The sequence below is a fragment of the Sarcophilus harrisii genome, chromosome 5 (genome assembly GCF_902635505.1).
Source record: "Sarcophilus harrisii chromosome 5, mSarHar1.11, whole genome shotgun sequence".
Classification (NCBI taxonomy): Eukaryota; Metazoa; Chordata; class Mammalia; order Dasyuromorphia; family Dasyuridae; genus Sarcophilus; species Sarcophilus harrisii.
The window spans coordinates 280,138,061-280,161,565 of record NC_045430.1 but is presented as its reverse complement, the minus strand read 5'-3'; the positions used below and the strand labels follow the sequence as shown (position 1 = coordinate 280,161,565).

The following is a 23,505-nucleotide window of genomic DNA, read 5'->3' as shown; positions in this document are numbered from 1 at the left end:
GAAACCCCAAACTCCCATCACAAATCATCTATTTGGCTCTGGAAGGACTTCAGCAGCCACCCAATCCAATCCCCCATTTTATAGATAAAGAACTGAGGCCCCTGAGGGAGAAGTGACTTGTAGGTGGGGTTGCAATCTAGAACCTGCTTGAAGCTGCTTGGAGGTCTCCAATGATGGGGAATCCTTGCACCCAAAGGCAGCCCATTCCACTTTGAGATAGCTCTAATTGTAGGAAGGTTTTGTATTATTTTGTTTTCTGACGTCCGGCCTTGACATGCTTCTCCCCCACTATTCCTGATTCAGTCCCTTTGGGGCCAAACACGACAAATATAATCCCTCTTTCACACGAAAGCCCTTTAAATATTTGGGTCAGCCACAATGACCTCCTTAGCTTTCTTTCCACTAGGGCTAAACATCCCTTCAACCAATCCTCCTCAGCCCTGAATTTATTTCAGTTCTCTCTATTTCAGTCACCTCTCTCTAGACCCTCCCTCACTTATCAATGTCTTTTCTAAAATGTGTCACTGAGGTCTAAAGACATATATAACTTAATGTGCTCTAACTGGGGTGTGGGACAGAGGGCCCCACCACCACCTTGTTCCTAGACAATGGGGATTCCTTGTGCAGCTTAAAGATGCAATAAATAGTGTTGGAGTTGGGAGTAAGAAAGATTGGAGGTCAAATCCTTTTCAGACAGTAGATGTGAGGTCTTGGCAAGTCACTTGACTTTTCTGAACCTCACTTTCCTTATCTATCAAATGGGGAGATAGAGAAATACATATCTCCCAGGACTGAAGTGAGGATCACATGCACTAATATAGTAAAGCACTTTGATAACTTAAAGAACCACAGAAATTTTCGATATTTTTCCTTCTGGATGCTCCATCATACCGTTGACCCAAATGTCTTTTGTTCTATTCCTCCATATTCAAACATATAGTCCTGAGAGCTGAATCCTGTTTACATTAACAAAGTCACCAAGTCCGTGTTATATTTGGGTCCAGTGATCATTTTCTCAGCCTTTTGGGACCCATGATGCTTCAGTGGGTCATGCTGTGTTTTTACCGTGACTCATGTCTAAGTTGGCATAGCACTGCCAATGTACGTGATTTATCATTGTGGGAACTCCCACCCTGCCCATCACAAGCCAATGAAGATTTTATAGTTCTACAGAAATGTCCAGGATCATCCAACTGGCAAGTACCCAGAGGAGTTTTTCAATTAAGGTTTGAGCATCTCCCATCCCAGCATGCTCTTTTATATGAAGCAGGACTCAATACTCAGACATACAATCAATGTGACCTGATTATGGGAGAAATCTATGCATTTCAAGTGAGAAATCAGCCTTTCAAGAATGACACCTTAAACACTCAAAAAAAAGAGAGATTTATTTAAAAAAATAATCATGGCTTACTGTTATAGAATGTTCTTTCTTTCTTTTTTTTTCCTCTCAACTAATGCATTTAACACCAAGGACAAAACTGCTGTAGCAACAGTGAGCCATCATCTAATTCTGTACATAGACCAGTTTTTCTGTGTTTCTCAACAAGAAAGATCATCATCATCATCAGGCAGATGCCTGATCTCTTCAAAGCTCCAGAATTTAAGTCTGGACAGCAAGACAGAGGAAGGGCGGATCTTTTCTTTACAGTTCCGTCTTTAGTAACTTCAGGGCTTTCTTCATGTTGTCAAGCACTGAAGAGAAAAAGAGAAAAACAAAAGATGGAGGAGGGAGAAGGTGGCCATACTTAAGAGCCAATAAGGAAATGTTGGTGTGTTTGGAAAAATATGGAAATTTTGTGGACTTCAGTGTCAAGTACTGGACTTAAGGAGAAAATACTTGATAAAGTCAGATAAGGGATGGAGTCATCAAAAATCCATTTGAATTGGTAAATTCTCTCTGTTTCTTTAATAACAAAACTTGGTTCCAATGGCAGAAAATGTTTTGGCCCAATTTAGAATTTATCTTTTCGAGATGTTGACAAAGCCAAAATAAGGCACCCAAAATGGGGACCGAGCATTTTAGAAAGAAATGGAAGTTGTTAGTGGGATTTTAATGAGCATTTCTTGATGTCACTCACCTATGGACAGTCCCCATTATTTTTACTCTGTGGACATTTCAGAAGATAATCTGCTTTGTGCCCCACAAATACTCATTGGATACAACCTTTCCCACTAGCCATGAAAGTTAGCCTGGATTGCTTTTGGAAGAAATCAGACTCATTGCTCCAAATCTATGTGCTTAGATGATGAGATTTTCTCAGTGGAGCATTTCACTTTGTGTCAGTTCATATAAAAACATGTGAAATATGACGAGACAATGTTTTCCCCCAAAGTGTTATACTGGCATTTGAGTGTCTCCCCAAGATCAAAAATACCATAATGCTCCATTTTACCTAAATGCAAAGAGACAGAGAAAATTTTACACTGATCAGGCCACAACAGAAAAGATTGAAGGTAGGAAGGCTCAGGAGAAATGGCTTTGCCTTCTTTGATTTATCTTGAAATCCATTTATATGTCAATTAGGGGAAGATCTAAGTAGGATTTCTTCACCATAACTTTCTCATAACTCCCTTGTTTTATGTTTGTTTGTTTGTTTGTTTTGTTGTTTTTGTTGTTATTGTTTTGTTTTGTTTTTGTTTGTTTGCTTGTTTTAAGGTAGAGGTCCCAAAATATCTTAGAGAAAGCATAAGTTACCTATCAGGGGTTAACTAGCACAACAAATTTTCGAATCCTACAATCCTCCTTCAAATTATAGCAGAGAGAGGTAGTTAAAGCTACAAGTCTAAACACAGTCTCCCTGGCTTTGGCGGACTTCTGGTCTATGGGTAATGATCCAGCTTTAGTGGATAAATGTTTAAAACAACCACAAAACTTGGCTTCTCCATATCAGCGAGTATTTTGGTAACATCTGAATGAGGAATCGGAGCCTATAAGAGATTCGAGAGGATACTCTGTATCCCACAGCTCCTAAGGAAGGTCCCTCTCTGTCACCTCACAGTGCTTCGTAGCTTCTCCTGGCCCGACTCCTGCTACATTGTCTCTTTCTTCCCTTCCCCTGAGTAATACATACGCAGTGGAGCATCAGCAGGTTCATAAGCGTAGAGTCGGTTGGAGTATCTGCCAGTAATGTCGGCTCTAACTGTCAAGGATGGGTCTGCAGAGGAAAACAAAAGCCCCATCAGTTTCCAAGAAGCCCCTGTTACGGGAAGAAGCCTAAACAACCATTGCCTATGAAAAGGAACATGACTGGGGAGGTCATTCTGGATCAAACACCCTTCATCCTGGCTAGCCTTCCTCCTCTGGAAGGCGGATACTAGGAGAGTTAAGGAGAGTTGCCTGGAAGGGTTAACTGAAAGCGGCTACAGAGTCATTGGAAGCACTTAATTAGCATCTGGAGTTCTCTTCTGAGAATTGTGTCCAGTTCTGTCTCCAATAGTTACCCTGGGAGTTTTCTGGGCTTGGTTTGACTTTGTGCCCCTTAAACTCTAGGTTCATTTTTGTTAGTGAGAATAAGGGAAAGCGGAGGGGTTGGGAAGGATGAGCAACAGCACGTTTCTGGGCCATATTATTTTCCATCATCTGTGTTGTACTTATCCCAGGACTGAATATTTCAGCAAGGATGCAACGGCCAGAAGTGAAAAACAGGGTCCGGGACCTACCCACAAACATGATCCGAGGGACATATTGGCCATCAGGGGACAAGTGCTTGTCAGTGGTTTCATACTATAAATGAAAAAAGGATAATTAGTGTTCTAGGTCACTTTCTCCCAATTAATGAATTTTAAACATTACCAGATGCCCATTATGAGGCTGGTAGTACAGTAGTTTATGGCCTATGAACCATGAAATGGTATGCCATTCCCATAAGCAGTGTACAGTCTAGCAAGAGAGGAGAGAGGCTCGTGCCTGGAAAAGTGTGTGTTGTTTGTGTACGACTCCCCATATAATGGTGTGCAGGATAGTCAAGCCAGCCAAGAGAAAGGGAGGAAACCTGCCATGGTAATTTCTAATCTTGGGGAGTTTGGGCAAAATACTCTAGGTTTCAGTTTTCTCCTCTCTAAAATGATGGCATTAAATCTTCCAGTTCTAGATTTCTAATCCCTCACTTTCTTTTTTTTTTCTTCTCTCCCTCCCTCTCTCCCTCCTTCCTTCTTTCTTTCCTTCCTTCCTTCTTTCTTTCCTTCCTTCCCTCTTTCTTTCCTTCCTTCCCTTTTTCCTTCCTTCCCTTTTTCTTTCCTTCCTTCCTTCCTTCCTTCCTTCCTTCCTTCCTTCCTTCCTTCCTTCCTTCCTTTCTCCCTTCCTTCCTTCCTTGCTTTCTTCCTTCATTCCTTTCTGTCTTCCTAGAAGTTATGTTAAAAATTGTTATGGATTTAGTGAATAAAAAAATTTATTTTCAATGACTTTAAAAGTATAATGTAACAGGGAAAGATAATAGAGAAGGTAATTCCTGTTACCCTCTCCCTATAATATATATAATATATTATAGGATATAATTCCTAAATAATAGGAATTATATCTCAAACGTAATATTATTGTACCCAGAGAATCACCTCAGATAGAATTAGGTCAAAAACTAGTTCAAGTCAGAAGGTCACAAGGGCCCCTGTGGGACAGTGCAAGAGACCCAACAGGGAAAGGCCATTGCTTAGGGGAAGAGAGAAGGGCTACAAAGGTTCTTCTGGACTGGGAAGTAGTTCAAAACTCCCTAAGAATGTTTCCTTTTGTTGTTTCAGTAACATGGTGATAAGCCAATGTTTGATATGGGTGGGTAGTTCCTAGATAAGCTAATAAGGAAAACTAATTAGAACGGGTGATGTCATGGAAAGTCTGACATTTAACATATGAGAACATGTATGCCAATTACATACACACACACATACACACAGATACAAATGCATGCACATATAAATCTAAAAATATGCCCCCCGAAATCTTGGAGCCATTTTCAATTTGAATAATTTCAAACGTCTAAATACAACAAACTTACAAAAATGATTATTTGGAAGTTTAATTTACATTTCTCTTTCACTTGGCTTTGTTAGTTTTTAATACCAAAATGTTAATTTGAATAAGAGGGAGTGTCCTTTTAGTGTGAAAAGCATTATGTGCCAGTGTCTGGATGACATTTTCTCAGACTGGGGCATGGGGAGAGGTATTCCTTCCTGGTTACCTCAGTTGGCTGATCTCTCTCCATTAGACTATTTTTTTTAAATGAAGCTCATGTTAAAATTTAGGGTAGTGATGGCATAAAAACCTTTGGATGATCTTGAATGCTCATAATCACAGATTTAATCCTTCATTTCTCTGAGAAAGATTCAAAAGAGTTCAAAAATGGATTGACGTGATGTTTAGCACAAAACAGTAGTTAAGAATTTTAGTAACATCTATATTTTCAAAATGTAAATAATGAACCTTTCAAGCACACACACACACACACACACACACACACACACACACACACAGTCCTGTTTCCACCAGCCCATTTGAAGTCCCCGCAAGCCATTTAGGGAAATCGAAGATGGACTGGAAAAATCTGACAAATGTAAGATCTTACTGCCCATTAAAGGCAAAATTAAGGAAGTTTAACTTACAATTAAATTGAGAAGAACAAATTTGTCTGCCAGTTTCTGGATCTCATTACTTTCTGCAAACACTTTCTTCAAAGCTGCAATAAAAGACTGATTTTTACGTTTCCAGAACCAGAGCTACAGAACCAGAGCTTCCAAACCCCTTTGTATGAGCTTATGAGCAGTAATGACCAAATAAACTATGGAAAATCTCCGACTTCTTCTGGTGGGGCTTTTGGGGTGGCCGGACCCTGGGGCCGGATTAACCCTTCATTCATCAGTGTGGGAGCTAACCCAAACCCGGGTTCTCTGCCCAGGGTTAAGCTGACCACTCAGCTCTTTCTACACAGCCCAGCTAAAGCAATAGCACAGCAGAGTCTACACTTGGCGTGGGTCATACTCCGGGAGTTGCCAGAAACATATGGAAGGAAGCTTTGAAGTCACTTATAATTATTTTATAACAATGGCAGTACCCCCCTCCCCCCAATGGCTATACCTTGACTGTGTGGGCATTCTTCCAAATGGTGGATAATCATCAAGGGCTTGTTGCTAGAATAGAGAGAGGAAGGGAGAGAAAGAGGGAGGAGGGAGGAAGAGAGAGAGTAAAAGAGACAGAGAGACAGAGAGAAAGACAAAGAGAGATGGAAAGAGAGACAGACAGAGAGGAGACAGATAAAGACACACACACACAGAGACAGGGGGTGGGGAAGGAAGGAGAGAGAGAGAGAGAGAGGGAAGGAGAGGGAGAAGGAGAGGGAAGGGAGGGAGGGAAATACAGAAAGAGGGAGGGAGAAGACAATAAAAAGTGAAAGAGATAGTGATGGGCAGAGACAAACAAGACAAAGAGGAAAGAGAGAAAGGAGAGAAGGAGGAGAGAGACAGGGAGGGAAAGAGAGGGAGGAAGAAAGAGGATAGACAATTAGTTGCTATTCATTTTCCACGAATGTATTTTTAATCTAAAATATTCTTCAAAAATGGAGAGTGCTTTATGGCGAGATCAAGTGACACTAGATGGTGCTGGTGAGACTTTTTTAAGGACAAAAAAGGATCCTGGTAGCTGTGAGGTAGCCAGCTCTCTGCTCCTTCCATATGAGTCAGTCCATTTCCCACCCTGCTCCTCCTGCCCAGCTCCTAGCTGCCCCCTCCTCCTGAACGCCCTCTCTCCTGCCCTTCTTCCCCTTGGGACCTTCAGAGCTCAGCCCAACTGCTGCTTTCTCCAATAAGATTTTCCTTATTCTCCCCAGTGTCAGCAATGTCCCCTCCCCAGAATGGCTTGGGATTGACATTTGTGTACTTTTAATTGACTTCTCTGGGCACATAGTCCCCTCTCCCACCTCCCCTCAGAAGAACATAAGCTCAAGGAGGGCAGGGACTATTTCTGGTTCAGTCTTTGGTCCCTGGCACACAGTAGGGCTCACAAAGGGCTTGTTTTTTACCTGGTCTTCGCTTTGTATAGGGCTTCTTCGTATGTCTGTGTCCAGAAAAGTTTATCGCCCCAGCCTGGAGGGAGATTGAGAGAGTGTTAGCAGCCTGCCAGGAGGCCAGCCTGAAAGTCACGGGGCAGGGCTAGCGAAGCTTCCCGACAGATCTGGACATGTGAGGTTCAAGAAAGGGTTTGGTCTCTGCAAACAAAGCCCGGGAGGACCATGACAAAATTCAGCTACGGGGACATTGGTTTCAGCACCTGCAAGGGAGGACCAATTGGAACCCAACGGGGCAGCAATGGCCATGGAAAGCTCCCTGAGAACATGAGAGTTCCTACCTCTAGAGAGGGTCTGGGGCAGCTTGGGCTGAGTCTCTTCCTTCTTTGCCCCCGCCTTGGGTGTGATCTCTTTGGCCAGTGTGTGAGAGATGGCTACCAGGAGCAGGAAGGTGGACACTGAGAGCTTCTCCATGGCTAATGCTGAGGATGAAGAAGAGGAAAGAAGGTGACTGGCCTTCTGAAATCTCAGATCGAGACCCAAAGAGGCACAGAAAGGGGGCTTTGGTGGCTGGGGGATAGCTCTCCTTTGCTCTCCTTTGCCGGTCGGCTCTGCTGAGGACATGGATTGTCACCTGCTTAATGATCTCAGCCACTGAGCTCTCTGGCCACGAGTGTCTTGACAGGATCCTCAGAGAATTTGTTTTCAATGAACTTTTTAAAATATGCCATTACTCCTGATCTATGATAATCGTCTAGAACCTCTGCCCTTCTGTTCTTCCTGACCCTGCGTGACCATAGCAGTTTACTTATCTCAGTTTCCCCATCTGTAATAATTCCCAAAGTAGCTATCTCATCAGGTGTGATGAGGAAAGTGCTTCCCACAATTCCATTGCAGCACTCTGTTGTCATGAGTTATCATCACCATTACTTTTATAATCCTTGCTGCCGTTTCCATAAGCACCAGCACTTCCTCCATGTCACCCCCACCTCTCATCCTTGTCCTTAATACCCCCACTATGATCCTTGTCCCCACCACTGTCACTCTCATAATCTTCTTCCTTCACTTGTTTCCTTTGTTTTTCATCCATCAGTATTATGGATGGGAAGGAGATAGATGCTTTCATTTAGAGACGGCCGCTCTATTACTTCCATCCTATTGAAATCAGAAACATGTTTTTTAAATCACCAAATATGTACAAACAATCATATGAGGCTCTGGGGATGTCGAAATCCAAACAAAACCATTCCTGATACCAAGGAACTCAAATTCTAGGAGAGGGACACAAAATACACAGATAGGGAGAGAACAGAAAAACAGTTGGGGATGAGAGAGAGAGGGAGAGACAGAGAGACAGAGACACATATAGAGAGAGTGAGAGATAGACAGAGACACAAACAGAGATACAGAGACAGAGAGAAAGAAAAGAGGGAGGGAGAAGGGAGAGAAATAGAGAGACAGGAGAGGTCTGAAGGCTACGGCCCTTGAGCTGACCATCATAAATTCTGTTTCTATTCTGCGGTGCAATGACACAGACCAAAGGTTTCATCTGAAATGGTCAGATTCTCTGCTTCACAGGGCTGGCAGCAGTCCAGCTTTCTTAATTATAATCTAGAATATTTCAGATCTTGTTTATAGGAAATTCTGGACTCTATACTTTAGAATATCAGCAAGCATCCGTGAAAGAACCAGCAACATGTTAAGGGAAGGTAGTTAAGTGAGTCTGTGAGGAATCAGGTACAGGTTGGGGGGGGGGGTGTGGGAATTGTGCTGTTCTAGAAGCCTCAGAGATATAATAAAGCCTTGATCTTGTATTGCTCCCTCAATGGTCCTTTAAAGTTTGCTTTGCTCACATCGATAAAACTTTAGCATCTGCTCTTGAATTGATTTTTCCAGGGAAGCTCTGATTGACAGAATCCTAGCTAATACAATCCACACTGTGAAGGATACTCTTCTCCAATCAGATTTAGTGTTTGGTTCTATTTTGCCAAAGCGGCTCTCCAAAATATGCTTTGTTTTTGTATAGATAGTCTTTGTGTGGTTTTATTTTTAAATACAATGATACTAAATGCAAACTGACTCATAATCCCTCTCTGTTGGGGAAACAGTTGGCCAGCTTACTCCAAAAAGGGCAATTACTGCAGCACAGGCTGCCCATTTGATTTTTTATTGATTTGTTTAGTAAAGTTTCACACACACACATTATATATATACAAATGTATGTGTATGTATATACTTGCTAGTTGTGTGACCTTTTTTTCCCACTCTGCTATAAGAAACAGCAGGATAATGATCTAGTTGGAAACGAAAACGGTATAAAACAAATTCTACATTTTCAAAAACAAAAACCGGTTCGTTTAGGAAGTGTACGTGATTATCTGCCATCAGAAACTGAACATAAGAGAGTTCTGCCAGCTGATGCTGCCCCCAAGATTCAAACTCCACGTTTAGGACCCTCACAAGCTCTGCCCGTCTGCCATCTTTTGGCAATTTTGCAATGACTTGTCTTCATGCATCTCAGCAAGTTCACAGTTGTGGCCACCTGAAAATTGGAAGCTTTGGGTGGGAAATGTTCTGTGTCCTTCAGAGATAAGAGCGGGCAGAGCTGGCCTTGAGCTCAGGCCCTTGAGCTTGATTTTTCACTATATCATTGCCCTTCTTCCTCCTAAAAGTGTTACCTCCTACAGCAAAGCATAGAGAAAAGGGAGAAGGCAACGAAGAGCAAAACTTAGAAGCACATAATTGTCTCTGCTGTGGCACCACCTCTGCCAAAAAGGGAGAAATAATGTTTTTCTGCTTTTTCTCTTCAGGGAGGGATGATTTTAAATCATAAACCCCATAGACATAGTTATTCACTTACACAGGAAAGGAAAGCCACGGTCCCCAGCTCCTGGCCTGAGGGAGACAGAGATGCTCAGAAATCTCTTTCCCTTCATCTCACCGAGATGCTCAAGGACTCTAAGTTCCATGGCATTCTGGGGGCATTGTGGGCACAGATTTGGGAGAGCGCTGATGCTGGAGGAAGACCAGTGTTCAAATTTGGCTCTAGACACTGGCTAGCTGTGTGACTTACTCTGTTTGCCTTCGTTTACTCAACTGGAAAATGGGGATAATAATCGCACCTTCCTCCCAGGGCTGTAGGGAGGATCAAATAAGATAATATTGCTTGGCCCAGAGTAGGCTCTCGGGAAATTCTGGCTCCCTCTCCTTTCCCCTTTCTGGAAGCTTCACTCAGAAAAGTGTGATGGGTAAGCACTGCTCTGTACTAGGCCCTTCAATGGTGTCTGACTCTTCATGAGCCCATTTGGAACTCATCTCTCAGATGGAAAACTGAGGCAAAGAGGGGTCAGTGACTTGCCCAGGATCACACACTCGTTAAGTATCTGGGGTTGGATTTGATTTGAGGAGGAGGAGTCTCCCTGACTCCAGGCCGGGCACTCTATCCGCTGCCACCCAGCTGCCCCTGGTCAGTGACACAAAGACAAAACATGGCTCTCTGATCTAACTGATTTCCCTGGGCAACGCCTCCTCCTCCCAAGACACTTTCTGAGCTCTCCACCGCCGAGGTCTGAAAGAAACAAGCTTGGCAAGCTTCCTGCCAGGCATTCTTACAGCGGGCCAACGCCTTCTGAAAACATTGCTGGATATGGCCATGGGCACCTGTCGCTATGCGCTCAGGGAGCGCACCCCCCACGCAGGGATGCCCTGGGAACAGCGGGATGCCCTCGCCCTCTTGGGAGTGGTCCTTGTGGAGCATTTCTGCTGAGGTGCCCCCGCTTGCCTCCTGCCCCCCAACTTCAGCTGTGCCAGGCTGAGTCCGACAGCAACAAGACTGTTGGCAGGAAACAGTGCAGCCCCTAAATCGGGCACAGCTTGTGACCAGAACGGAAGCTCCCAAATCTTTATCAACATCGGCTTGGTATCAGATAAATGCATTTAAAAAGCAAAGGAGCAATGAGACACACATGGAAACCTGTCTGGCCTCCAGGATTGCTCTGGGCAACTAAGGATGTTTGGGTTTGGAAAGAGTGGCTGGGGGTGTCCTCTCTGTGCCTGGGGATGGTGGCCCCCAGCCTCCCTGGAGGGTCCTTGGAGCACAGTCCCAGCCCCATGGTCCTGTGCAGAGCCTGGGTCTTAACCCCTCTCCCTTCTCCAAGGAGCCTCCTTTCCTGCGGGTGCCTCTGTCTCCCCCAGGCCAGGACTCTTACCTGCTGCTCCTCCCACTCGCACTTGCCAGAAGAGCCAGGAACCTGTTCCAAAGTCCTGTGGCCAAGTGTGCTCAGACTCTCTATTTATGCACCTGAGCCAGCCCATCCCACCCACCAGCCGGATTTACATATGGCTGACTGGGAACCAACTCCTTGTGCCCCCAAATGGGGCCAGTGGCGTTTCCCCCTCACTAACCCCCGCAGAGACTCCCCGCTGGCTCGGGCGTGTTTTGGGGTATCCATCCCTGGGCATTTCCCGGGGGCTGGGGGGGAGCTGGACAGGTGCCAAGTCCAGGTAATCTTAAATCAGGTCTGTGCACTTGCCCGAAGGCTGATCTGTCCCTATGTGATTGGCCAGACCTGGGCCCGGCTGTGGCTGCAGTGGGCGGCTTATTCCCCCTTGGGCAGATTTCTTTTGTTGTATTTTGATAAAGGACCCAGGGATCCTGAGGTTCTTGCTTTGCTGATGCAGCTTTAGGTGAGCAATCCCTGGGCAAATAAACGGTGGAACCGTCCCAGACCTTTTCTCTGGCAGCAGAAACCTGTGAGCCGCACAGCCTGGAAAGCCCGAGGCTGGCCTGAGCCCTGGCAGGGCGCGCTGTCTGCAAGCGCTGCTTTCCACTAGCTTGGGGCCTGCTCACCAGCCTGTCCATTTGCCCTTCCCGTCCCTTGCTCCCGATTTTGCCCGTCACCCCCTTCTCTTCTTCTCTTCACCTACACGGCCCTGCCCCATTCAGCCTCCTTGTCATCGGGACCTCATTGCCCCCCTTTTCCTGTATCCTTCTCCCAATTGACAAATTAAGATCCCCAAACCACAGACCTGACCTGTCACTCACCCTTCCCTTTACTTACAAATCTTCTAGGGCTCCCTATTGCCTCCAGCATGAAGCACATGGTTTTTAATTAGGCTTTTAATAATCTCTTTTCCACATCCTTTTTGTAGTTGCCTTATCTTACTCTTCATTGCCCAGAGATACCAGAGTGCTTTGCCATTTCCTTTTCCAGCTTATTTCTTTTTTTCTTTCTTTCTTTCTTTCTTTCTTTCTTTCTTTCTTTCTTTCTTTCTTTCTTTCTTTCTTTCTTTCTTTCTTTCTTTCTCTCTCTCTCTCTCTCTCTCTCTCTCTCTCTCTCTCTCTCTCTCTTCCTTCCTTCCTTCCTTCCTTCCTTTTTTCCTTTCTTTCTTTCTGCAATTGGGGTTAAGTAATTTGCCTAGGATCACACAGCCAGGAGTGTTAAGTGTCTGAGATCAAATTTTAACTCAGAGCCTCCTGACTTCAGGGCTGGTGCTCTAACCACTGCACCACCTAGCTGCCCCACCAACTCATTTTTCAAATGAGGAAACTGTGGCTGACAGAGCAAAGTGAATTGCCCAGCGTCACACAGCTGGGAAGGCCATATCTGAACTCAGAAAAGCCCTTTCAGACTATGCTCTTTCACTTGTTCTCTGCTCTCCTTAAATCAGCAGCCAGGGATTGGCTGCATGTAACATCCCGTATCCCAAAGGTCTGCCCTTGCACTCTGGGATGCTGCTCCCCTTCTTCGCTTTCTCTTCTTTCTAACTCTCACTTCCTTCGATTCACATCCCAACACAATCTCCCTTAGAAACTCTTCCTGGTCTCCCCAATCGCTCTCTATGACTGCACAATTCTGCCTATATTCTGTGTTCAGATATCTATGTAAGGGTCATACATTGGCAGGAGGGCCAGGGAGCTCAGTGGATAGAGCATTGGCTCTGAAGTCAGGAAGTGTGGAGTTCAAATTCGGCCTCAGACCTCATGATGTTCTGTGACCCTGGGCAAGTTGCTCAATCTGTTTGCCTCAGTTTCCTCATTTATAACATGAATGTAATTCTACTCCTAACCTCCCAGGGTTTATTTTGAACTACTATAAATGTTATCATTCTCAGAGAAATACAAGATTTTATTTTACTTTTATTATTGATATTATCAATATATTAAACCATCCCTGAGTTCCTGCTATGAATCCTGCTTGGTCACCATACCTAATTTTTATAATATATTGTTGTAATCTTTCGCTAGTATTTTATTTAGGATTTTTGTATCCCTATTCATTAATGATATTGGTCTATAAATTTCTATATTTTTATCCATTTATATTCTTCCTGGTTAGGTATCAGTATCTTATTTGTTTCCTAAGAGGAGTTTGGTAGGACCCTCCTATCCTACCCCAAACATTTCTTTGTCTATTTTTCTAAATAATTTGTTTGTTATTGGAATGAACAGTTCTTTAAAAATGTGATAGAATTCAATTGTAAATCTGTCTGACCCTGGTGTCTTTTTCTTAGGAAGCCTCAGCAATAAACAAACAAACAAATGAATGAATAAATGAATAAGTTAAGTAAATGAATGAATGGATAGATAGATAAATAAAGAAATGGCTGAGTGAATAAATAAATAAAAATTTAAAATATAATAAAAGGAGAGAGAAAACTAAATTAGTATTATTAAGAATGAAAATGGTGAATATGCCATTAATAAAAAATAATTAAAGCAATAACAAGGAGTTTTATCCAATTATACACCAATAAATTTAACAATTTAAGTAAAATAGAAGAATATTTACAAAAATATAAATTGCCTAAATTAGTAAAAGAGGAAATAGAATATCTAAATAAACCTCTTTTAGAAAAAAAGAAACTGAACAGGCTTTAAATGAGCTTCCTCTGACACTTAACCCTTCCTAGCTGTGTGACCCTGGGCAAGTGTCAGATGAGATTTGAACTCAGGTTCTCCTGACTTCAGGGATGATGCTCTATCTACTGCACCACCTAGCTTCCCCTTCTCTCTCTTTTTAAATGAAATTTACCACTGGTTTATCTATTTTGTTGCTTTTTCTCCCATAAAATCCCTTTTCCTATTTATTAATTCAGTGCTGCTGCTGTTTTTTATCTTGTTAATCTCACCAAGTCAAAGTGTCTGAATTGGAACTCAAATTTTCCTCTCTCCAGGCAAAAAGAACCCCAGAGTGAAAGGTTAGCCCTTGTTCACCTCAGAGAGTTTTTCCTCATTTCTCTTCTCGGGATGCACATGGGAGTAAGGGCTAGGGATGGGTCTTTTGCTGGTTAAGTTCCAATTCTGTATAAATGAACCTCCTCTTGTCCTTGGATGGAGGCTTTTAATGAAAGCTTAAGCTGGTGGAGGGACAGGTGGGAAAAGAGAAGGGAGGACAAATGATTATAAATGTGATCTTCATCTGTTATGTGGTAAAAACGAGCCTGTCACACAGGGGAATGTTTCTAATCAAGCACCTTTTTATTATTAGTGATGTCCACAAATCCTCCCTTTAAGCAGAAAAGAGGCACAAAAGCCCCACCGATAAAATACTCTGGAGTCACAGAGGCTAAAGTTGGGAGCTCTCTCAGTGGCTCCGAAACCCAATCTATTCCCCAAAGGAGTCCCCGCCATGATTGTGTCTTTTGTGAGGATCTGATGGCAAAGATTGCCTGCAGTGGGTCCCACACTCGGGCCTCCAGTCTCTCAGTTCCCAGGTACTATCACTTAGCCCACATCTCTCCGTATTCTCTGTATAAATACAATGAAAGACCTCATCAAGCCCCATTCTGTGCCCGTCCCCCACCACCTCTCTACCAAGAGGAGGGAAGTGTTCCAGGCATCTCTAATAAAAGGCACTGGAGAGGGGAAGCAAGGCTTAAGTGGAGTCAGAAAGTCCTGGGTTCAAATCCAACCTCCCCCTTACTACATCACGGGCCACGTCCTTAATTGCCCTGGGCTTCAGCTTCCTCTCTAAGGACCACAAACCCTGCTCTAGAAAGGTTCTGGTTTGTCTTGTAAGAGGCAGGGAGATGGGGTCCCCAATCCCCGATCCTGTGGACATCTCAATAGACAATTAGACAATAAACATTTATAAAGTGCCTACTATGGGGCCAGGTCTGTGCTAAGCACTGTTAGGCTAACGTAAAAGGCTGGTGCCCTGGGCAAGGACCCGTTTGTTTTTATCCCTTTCCAGTGCCCAGGCCCGAGCTGGGTAAGCACTTGAGTTGACTTCTTGGCTAAAATCCCACCTTCTACCAAAACAAACAACTAACCAATAAATACAAAATAAAATAAACAAAATAAAACAAAAAAAAACAACTCACCCCTTTTAACCTAAAACTAGTTTCCCCCCTTTGTTATTTATGTTCCACTTAGCCTATATTTATCTTATTGGTACAGAGCTATTTACATTTTATTTTCCCTTTAGACCATGAGTTTCCTTCAAATCAGGGATTGTTTTTTGGTTTGCTACATCTCTAGCTAGGTGCCACATAGTAGGTGCTTAATAAATGTTTGTTGACAGACTGACTGACAACTTAATAAATGCTCATTGTAATTTAATTGAACTGAATTTAATGGATGTTAGAAATCCCAATTTGGGTGATTTCCTTTTTGATTTTGTGATCGAGAAATCCAATAGCATCTGCTGCTCAGTCTGATCTAGATGGACATCCTATTTTGTTCCAGTTTTTATTCCCCTGATTGAAAGCAGGGAGAAAAGGTGAGGGGTGGGTGGGAAAGGGACACCCTCTTCTATCCGAGAGCACTGTTGGCTGGAGGCTTCCCAGTGATTCATCCAGTAATAGCTCTGTTCCTCCCCTATTTTCTTCAGTTCTAAGTCAGCCCAGAAAGCAAACAATGGAAGTATTTCCTTTCCTGCTCCCTTAACTCCTCGTCATCCTTCCAGGACTGTAGTTTTGCAACGGGCCCCATATAGGAATTCACAAATCTCCTGAAAACACTCTGATCCCTAGGAAGCTGTTAGAGCAGATGCCCCATGGCAGCCGTAATGTTAGAAGGGTTTCTGGATTACAGCTGAACCAGTTTTCCACTACCCCCATTCCTCACAACCAAATAAAAGGCTCTCCCAGGGCCGGTAACTCTATCTGCTAATTACTGAGCATGTTCCACCCTCAGAAAGGGAGGATGGATTTCTTAGAGTCAGTTGGATTGGATTCTGGGCATTCGACACCTGGCCCCAGAACTTTGCTACTAAGGAGGAGAAAAGTTTTTTCTTACTCCCCCACCACCCTTCTCCCCCAAATCACTCCAGCTTTCTTATTTGAATCTGGTTAGAAACAGAAAGGCAATGATTAATAGCTACTAGTCTTCCTGTGGATATAGGAAAATACATTTTAAAAAATCTCACCTGCACATTGATTCATATAAAAAAACCCCACAGATTTAGCCATGTCACTCTCTGTCCAATGGCTTCCTAGAGCTAAGGATACAAACCCAAATCCTCATCTTGGAGGTCATTTTGGCCTCTCCACACTCACCCTTTTGGGCTTATTTTCATCACTTCCTTTATCAACTCGCTACAGCAGTCAGACCAGCCCCTTAGCATGGAGGATTCTCGAGAGTGAAGATCATGTTTCTGGCTTTTTTTATGACCCTGCATAGTGCTCTGCATCCCCCTCTCCTTGTCTCTGTCTCTATCTCTCCCCCTCCTTTTGTTTTCTTTTTCTCCTTTCTTCCCTTCCCCTCACTTCTCTTTTTTATGTCTGCATCATAGAGTTCTTAGCTCCTTTCTCCCTTTTTCTTCTCCCATCTGATGATCAGTGCTGTCTCCCTCGTGAAATTACTAACAAATGAAGGGATTATAAATTTTTAGAAACATCCTCCTTTTGCATAACAGAAGCCATTGGAGTATGATCTCCTAGGGGCTGCCTGAGGGAGATGCTTGCCCAGCATTATAGTCTCATGATCTTATTAGTTGTTCAATTCCCACCTGAAACTGCTGGTCCCTTAGGCTGCTTATTCTGCACAGTGAAGTATGATCGGCTCAGTCCCAATTTCCTCCATCCTGTTTCCACCTCACATCTCCTCGCCTCCTAGTGAATACTGACTTAGCACCTCTGATTGGTCCGTGGGGAAAATAAATGAAACACACAAGCAAGCCAGACGTAGCACATGAAATTATTTAATATTTATTCTGGAACAATAGAAGTAAGAAACCATGAACTTGAATAAAGTTACCATAGCCTAGTGTACACACACACACACACACACACACACATACAGACTGAAAGCCAGAAGGCACCTCAGAGCTCAATTGGTCCACACTTCTCATTTTATAGTTGACGTGACTCTCACTGAATCATACGGTCTCTCTGAAATGGCAGAATTGCCGCCATTTTGAATTGAATTAAGGATAGAGAATATGACAACAGAAAGGATGCCCAGTATTGAAAGTGCCTCTGGGCCCAATATTACATGATTTTTAAGGTTCCTTTCCACTCTCAGAACTCTCATCCTACTGGGGGCGGATCACTAAATCTCTCTGAGTCTCATTATTATTATTATTATTATTTGCCTTTTAAAATGAAGGCTTTTGAACCTGATTTTTAAGTTTCTCCCTTCTCTAGATCTTATAAATCCTGGATAAAGACACTAATCTCTGATACTTTGCACATTTCTTTGAAAAAAAAAAACTGTACCTCTACATGCACCTTCTGGAATGGTTTGACTTTAGCAATCAAGGAGCACCCAATTATTGACTGGTTTCCCAGGAAATGTCCCTCATCTGGCTGGAGGGGCCTGGGCACCTATTTCCACTTGTTTAATACCAGGATATTGGGCTGTTGGTAAACCTATTCTCCCTCTCACGGAGGAAAGAGACAGTAGTGGAAAGAGCCACAGGTTGTCATCCCTCCAGAGCCTATACACAGGCATTGCTTTATGCTTATTATCCAAATTATCAAGAGCCTGAGGATAGTGGGTTGTAGACACACACTATTGGAAGGGAATTGAAAGAGGAAGTGGGACACTTCTGCAAGTAGCCCCCACTTATTGTCTCTGGTGACCCTCGTCTCTGGCCACTTGGCTACAGCTCCCTGTGACTAATCAACTCTCTATTGATTACTTCCAACATATCCCACCTATAATATTTGCATAGACTTTTGTCTACACCAGTAGATTTCCATTAAGTAAGGACTTTCATTTGTTTTGCTTTGCCTTTCTTTGGATCACAGAGCTGAGCATGAGACATAGTATATAGTAGAAGCTTAATAAATGCTTGTTCACTAACTGTCCTATCATCAATTCAAACAAGAATCCCTTCTCCCAAAGTAGCTGCTGGGTCGGCTTCGATGACTGGAAACCCAGGAAATGAGCAGCACAATTCCTTCAACTTGGTCATTTCAGATCAATTCAGTGTGACAGGTATTTCTGTGAATGTTGACCAGCTATGGGTATGGATTCATCCGTCCCCAGATAAAACTTTGAAGATCACCCAGTGGTCTGTGGAAAGCTGTGCTACAGGCCTTAGCCTTAAAGAACTCTCACATCCCAAAAGGAAGCACCAAACAAAAGCAAAGGATGGGCAGCTGGGCGTGCTGTACACATCCATGGGATGGTCAGAAGACCGAGGAAGGTCCTTAGAGTTCTAGGTGGACAACATGATTTACTGCTGTGCATTAGTGAGGGTCGAACAGATGGGGGGTGTCTGATCTGTACCCCGGAATGGAATGTGCACATCAAAGAGAACTCAGAATCGCTAAATGCTTGTCAGTGTGAGAGGCTAAAAGCCACTGGGGCTGGTGGGAGTTCTTCAGTGAATCAGGGTCTCCTCTGATCAGTGCAGACTGTATTTCATCTGCATCTCTTTAAACAGCACCATTTTTGCTTTGTATCACTGAGTTTGTTTCTGAATTTTTCCTCTGGTGATAACAATGCAAATTATCATCATCTTCCTCATTTCTCCTCTTCTTTTCTTCCTCTTCATCATCTTCCTCATTTCTCCTCTTCTTTTCTTCCTCTTTCTCTTCTTTCTTCATCTTCTTCTTTTCCCTTTTCTTTTTCTTCTTCATCTCCCTTTCCTTTTTTCTTCTTTTCCTTCTCCTCTTTCTTATTTTTTCTTCTTTTTCCTTCTCCTTCTCCTCCTTATGTTTCCTCCTCCTCTTTCTCTTCCTATTCCTCCTCTTCCTTCTCCTCCTCCTCTCCCTCCGCTCCTCCTCTTCCCTACTACTTCTCCTCCTTTCCTCTCCTCCTTCCACCTCCTCTTCCTCCTTTCATTCAGGACTTTATACCTTTTACAACTGTCATTTTGGAATGGAAGGTCATAGTCAATTATTATTCTTTCTTGGATCCCATTCATGAGCGTTCACAAGACTGTTGGACTGCTTGGCATTCCTTCTGTTTGTTCAGCCCAGTGATTAACATCCTCCAAAATAGGGCCAATCAAGGGCTTTCTCCTTGTGTGAGGAATATTCCAAATTTGGAGAAGCTTACAAAAAAAGGCCCTAGGACAACTGAACCTTTGTCTTCTGGGGGTCTTCAGATGTCACTCAGGAATTGAAACAGTTCTGTTCCTTCATTAATCCCCTTTCTAGCAAAGCCCTCTGGGAAACGAGATTCTTGCTCAGTGCTCACCTTTGCATTACTCGGAAGATTTCCTTCTTGGTTAAAAGGAATCTGATTAAAATCTAATTGGGAAATATTTTTCAAATGAACAAAAACAATAAAACAAACAACAGCAATGTCTTTTTGTAAGATGCACTTCGATTGTCCCCTTCCATTTTTAATCTTGGTGTGTGTGTGTGACTGGATCAGAATAGTAAGCATGAGCTTCTTTGGCCCATTACCTTAAGTCCAATTTGTCGATGATGCTTCTCATCAGTTACCTACCAGCATCCAGGTGATGGAAAGCCCTTTTCTGTGGATGCAGGACTGGAGTCTGTCACTTACTTACAAGGCTGGGCAGCAACAATCTGCATCTGCTGTTTTCATGCTCCAAGATTTAAGACCATATTTTCATTTCTAAAAGGATGATGGAAAAATAAATTGTAGCTTCCAATTGTTTTGGGGAAAGCCTTGAGCTTACCCTGATGTTATTGCCCTTTGGAAATCCTCCGTCCCATTTGCCACGATGGACGTTGTGTATACTTCTCAAAGCCTTAGCACCTGGACTGGGCCAGGCTCTGGTTAATCCTCACATCAACAATAAACTGGCAAGGACTGAACATGAATGGACTTATCTAGGACCTGCTTCCTCACCCCACCTGGGAAAGCCAGAAACTTGCCAATGTAATGGTCAGCCAGACATGATTTCTTATTAAATGGCAACCAGGTGTGGGCCACTGGAGATAAAAAGACAGAAACGTGAGTCCCTGCTCTGAAAGAGCTTACAATGTGGAGGTGGTTCACCGGGTCTCCTTGGGAAAGATGGAAATCTGGCAGATGATGGAAAAGTCTTTTTACCCGGGACTGTATTCAGAATCCTCAGGCCACTGTCTTAGAGCAAAGAAAAGGCAGCAGGAGCAAAGGTTTCAAGTTTGCTTTAGGGTAGAGCTGTCCGTGGGCTGTATGGGGTTTATAACCCTCCAAAGGACCACAAGAACTAGATGAAAATGTGATTGGGAAAAAATTAACAAAATAAATAAAAATACTATAAAATATGATAATATGATGTTTGAAAACTAAATTTTCTATTGGAGTTTGCTTTAGAGGCAAACGGCCATAAAAGACATGAAGGAACATCCCTTATTTTACAGATGGGGAAACTGAGGCACAGGGGAAGTGACTGTCCCCAGCCACACTAGTGTCAGAAGTGAAATTTGCATCCATTTCTCTTTCTCAGGGGACTGGGCAAGACAAGAGGTCCCCATTATAACATCCCCCTCCTTCACCCCCATCTAGGCACCTTAATTCATATTTTAACACTCTGAGGACTTGCCATTTTGTTGGCTTGTGTACTTCATCTCTAGCATGTCTGGAGCCCCTCTCCCTCTTGGGAGAGCCGGGGTTTGCAGCTATGGTTCCTGGGGTGCTCCTTATCACTCAGCCCAACTGGTGAGGATCTCCTCCAAAGCCAGTGAGCCTGGTCTTTGGATAATGGATATGGACTCTCCCTAAGGCTGACCCTGAAGTTTAGGGGTCCCTTTGAGAGCGAGCTCCTTTGGCTCAAGCTTGGGGGACACAGAAATATCCCCTCCACACCTTAGTCTGGACCGACACAAACATTGACCCAGATTTTCTCTTCTACATCCTGAAGGAGACAAGCTCCCCACCTGGACCTTCTTCTTCCTCAGTTCTCCCAGAATAACCCTGGCCAAAAAAAGGCGTCAGAGACGGGAACAGCTGAAATCCAGGCGGGCTAAGGGCCCACTTCCGACTCCTGCTTAAACGCTGAGGTGTCCCAAAGTCTCAAGTCTTCTCGGTCAACTAAGCTGAGGATTTTTTCCTCCTTTTGTTCCGGTCCAGTGCAAATATTTGCCTATTGGGAAATCTACAACTCCCTCTGGTCCTGTACCAGCCATCTGCTGAGAAAGGACCCACGCCCACATGCAGGGAGACGGATCTGGGGGAGTATCCTGTTTCTTCAGGCACCCTATTCAGGACAACTCATGTTAAGTGCTTGGATTTGTTTGAGCGGCAGGCTCAAGGTTAAGACTGATAAAGTCCCAAAAGGGAAGTGGAACTTGCTGGTAGCCATAAAGCTCATGCTGAGATTCAGGGGAAACCTTCCACACAGATTGGGGAAGTGGGAGGGGTGTCAGGCTACCGAGGGGCAAAGGAAGGGGAGTAGGAAAATACCCTTCACATCCTCTTGGGCTTTTCACGTGTTCTACAAATAAGGAAACTGAGGGCCAAAGAAGACCCCTGAGGCACAAAGCTGCCTGGACAGGGATTGAAGCTACATCCAGATCTGGGGGATTTAGAGCAGAGAGCTGCCTTAAAGATCACTTTCCCTTGCAGAGGTGGAAATAAATCCAGAAATGCATCATACCCTTTATTTTCTAAACATCTGATTCCAAAGTCTTTGATCTTTTCAGGAGACCATCCCATGCTCCTCTAGGGTCTCAAGAGACTTCTAAGAGGGACAGAAAACATTTGTCCCTGACTGTGTTCAATAGCAACCACTGAGAACGGCGATTAGAGACAATCCCTAAGCAGAGAGGAGGGAGGGAGCCGTTCCTGGTGTCACATGGAGAGGCCATCTCCTGGCCAGCAGTGAGTGCCGGTCCCCCCTGAATTGCCAGCTCTCCCAACCCTTAGAGCTCCTGGAATCCAGAAAGTTAATCTGTGTGGGAAGGGAGAGGCCCATTGTTTCCACCTGAACCTTCTGAATTTTCTTTTAAAGCAACAGTCCACAGATTGCCAGGTCTGCCCTTTGACTGTGGATCCAACCTTCTGGAGTTACTGCCTCCCTCAAGACTGTGTCTGCAGAGTTCAAAATGGCCTCAGACACTTAGAGCTGTGTGACTCTGGGCAAGTCACTCAATCTTGTTCAATTCAGGTCCTCATCTGTAAAATGACCTGGAGAAGGAAATGGCAAACCACTCAGAGTCTTTGCCAAGAAAACCCCAGAGAGGGTCATGAAGTCAGATACGAGTGAAGAAGCTGCCTCAAAAACTGTCCTTGCTCTTCTCCAGAAAAGACCCTCAGTGGAAACACCACCTCTTTCTTGGATGTGGGGGCTTTTAAAACAAGGATGCTTGATAGATGGGGAAATATGTTTAGAGAATTGCACATGGTTAACCTGTATTGGATTACTTGCTTCTCTAGGGGAAGGCGACAGAGAGGAAGAAAAATTTGGAACATAAAGTTTTGCAAGGGTGAATGTTGAAAAATAAATTTTGTATTTTGTAAAATAAATTTTGAATTTTGAAATTTTATATTTTGAAAAATAAAAAGCTAATATAATTTATAAATAATAATAATATATAATGTTATATACATATAATAATATATTATATATATAAATTATAATATTATAAAAAACCAAAATGAACCAAAGAAGCTTAGTTCTTAGACTTCTTAGGCTTGGTACTCGTTATTCCAATGCTGACCCAAATTGCACTGTCTCTAAAAGGCTGCTCCAGAGGATCATTGTATTTCATACTTGGAAGGGGGATCCAGAAATGCAGATCCCCTGAAGTGCGCTGCTCATTTGGGGCACTTTGTTTTACGTGTTATTTCGGCAGATGACGAGAAGGGCTCCAAACCACTTTGGCAAGCCAGAGGTCTGGCTTGAACTTGAGAAGACAGCCCAGTAATAGGGCTGAGTTATTCTCTCAGCCTTGGGCCGGCAATCAGCGCCACACGTGGGGTGTGTGGATGCGCATGGAAGGGCAGAAACTAGAATTCAAGGTTGTCAGGCTTTGTGATTATAAAGTGGGTCAAGATTGATAATTATGTTGCTTGCTATGTTGCAGATACTGGGCTAAGTGCGAGGGATAGAAATAGAAGCCAAAAGAAAGTTAGTTCCTGTCCTCCAGAACCTTACGTTCTAAGGTGGGAAGATAACTCAAAGGAAAATTGGAAAAGAGGGAAAAGGGAAGGGGGGTC

The 23,505-nt window shown here is 43.6% G+C and overlaps 1 protein-coding gene across 1 annotated transcript; it reads right to left on the bottom strand.

Annotated features, from left to right (window-relative positions):
• Window positions 1-1,375: 1,375 nt before the first annotated feature.
• Window positions 1,376-11,264, bottom strand: AGR2 (anterior gradient 2, protein disulphide isomerase family member). The gene is made up of 8 exons (XM_003772391.3): window positions 11,201-11,264; window positions 7,334-7,474; window positions 7,008-7,071; window positions 6,068-6,120; window positions 5,596-5,669; window positions 3,664-3,727; window positions 3,075-3,158; window positions 1,376-1,695 (listed from the first exon to the last, which is right to left on the bottom strand). The coding sequence occupies exons 2-8, from the start codon at window positions 7,464-7,466 to the stop codon at window positions 1,646-1,648; spliced, it is 522 nt and encodes a 173-aa protein (XP_003772439.1). The 5' UTR covers window positions 7,467-7,474; window positions 11,201-11,264; the 3' UTR covers window positions 1,376-1,645.
• Window positions 11,265-23,505: the final 12,241 nt, after the last annotated feature.

Bases quoted from the DNA above. Each gene is read 5' to 3' on its own strand.
- AGR2 (XM_003772391.3), bottom strand. From the start codon at position 7,466: ATGGAGAAGCTCTCAGTGTCCACCTTCCTGCTCCTGGTAGCCATCTCT. The intron at 5,670-6,067 runs GTATAGCCATTG...CTTTTATTGCAG, and splicing joins AGAATGCCCACACAGTCAAG to CTTTGAAGAAAGTGTTTGCA. The intron at 3,159-3,663 runs GTAGGTCCCGGA...TTTCCTCTGCAG, and splicing joins CCCTCGGATCATGTTTGTGG to ACCCATCCTTGACAGTTAGA.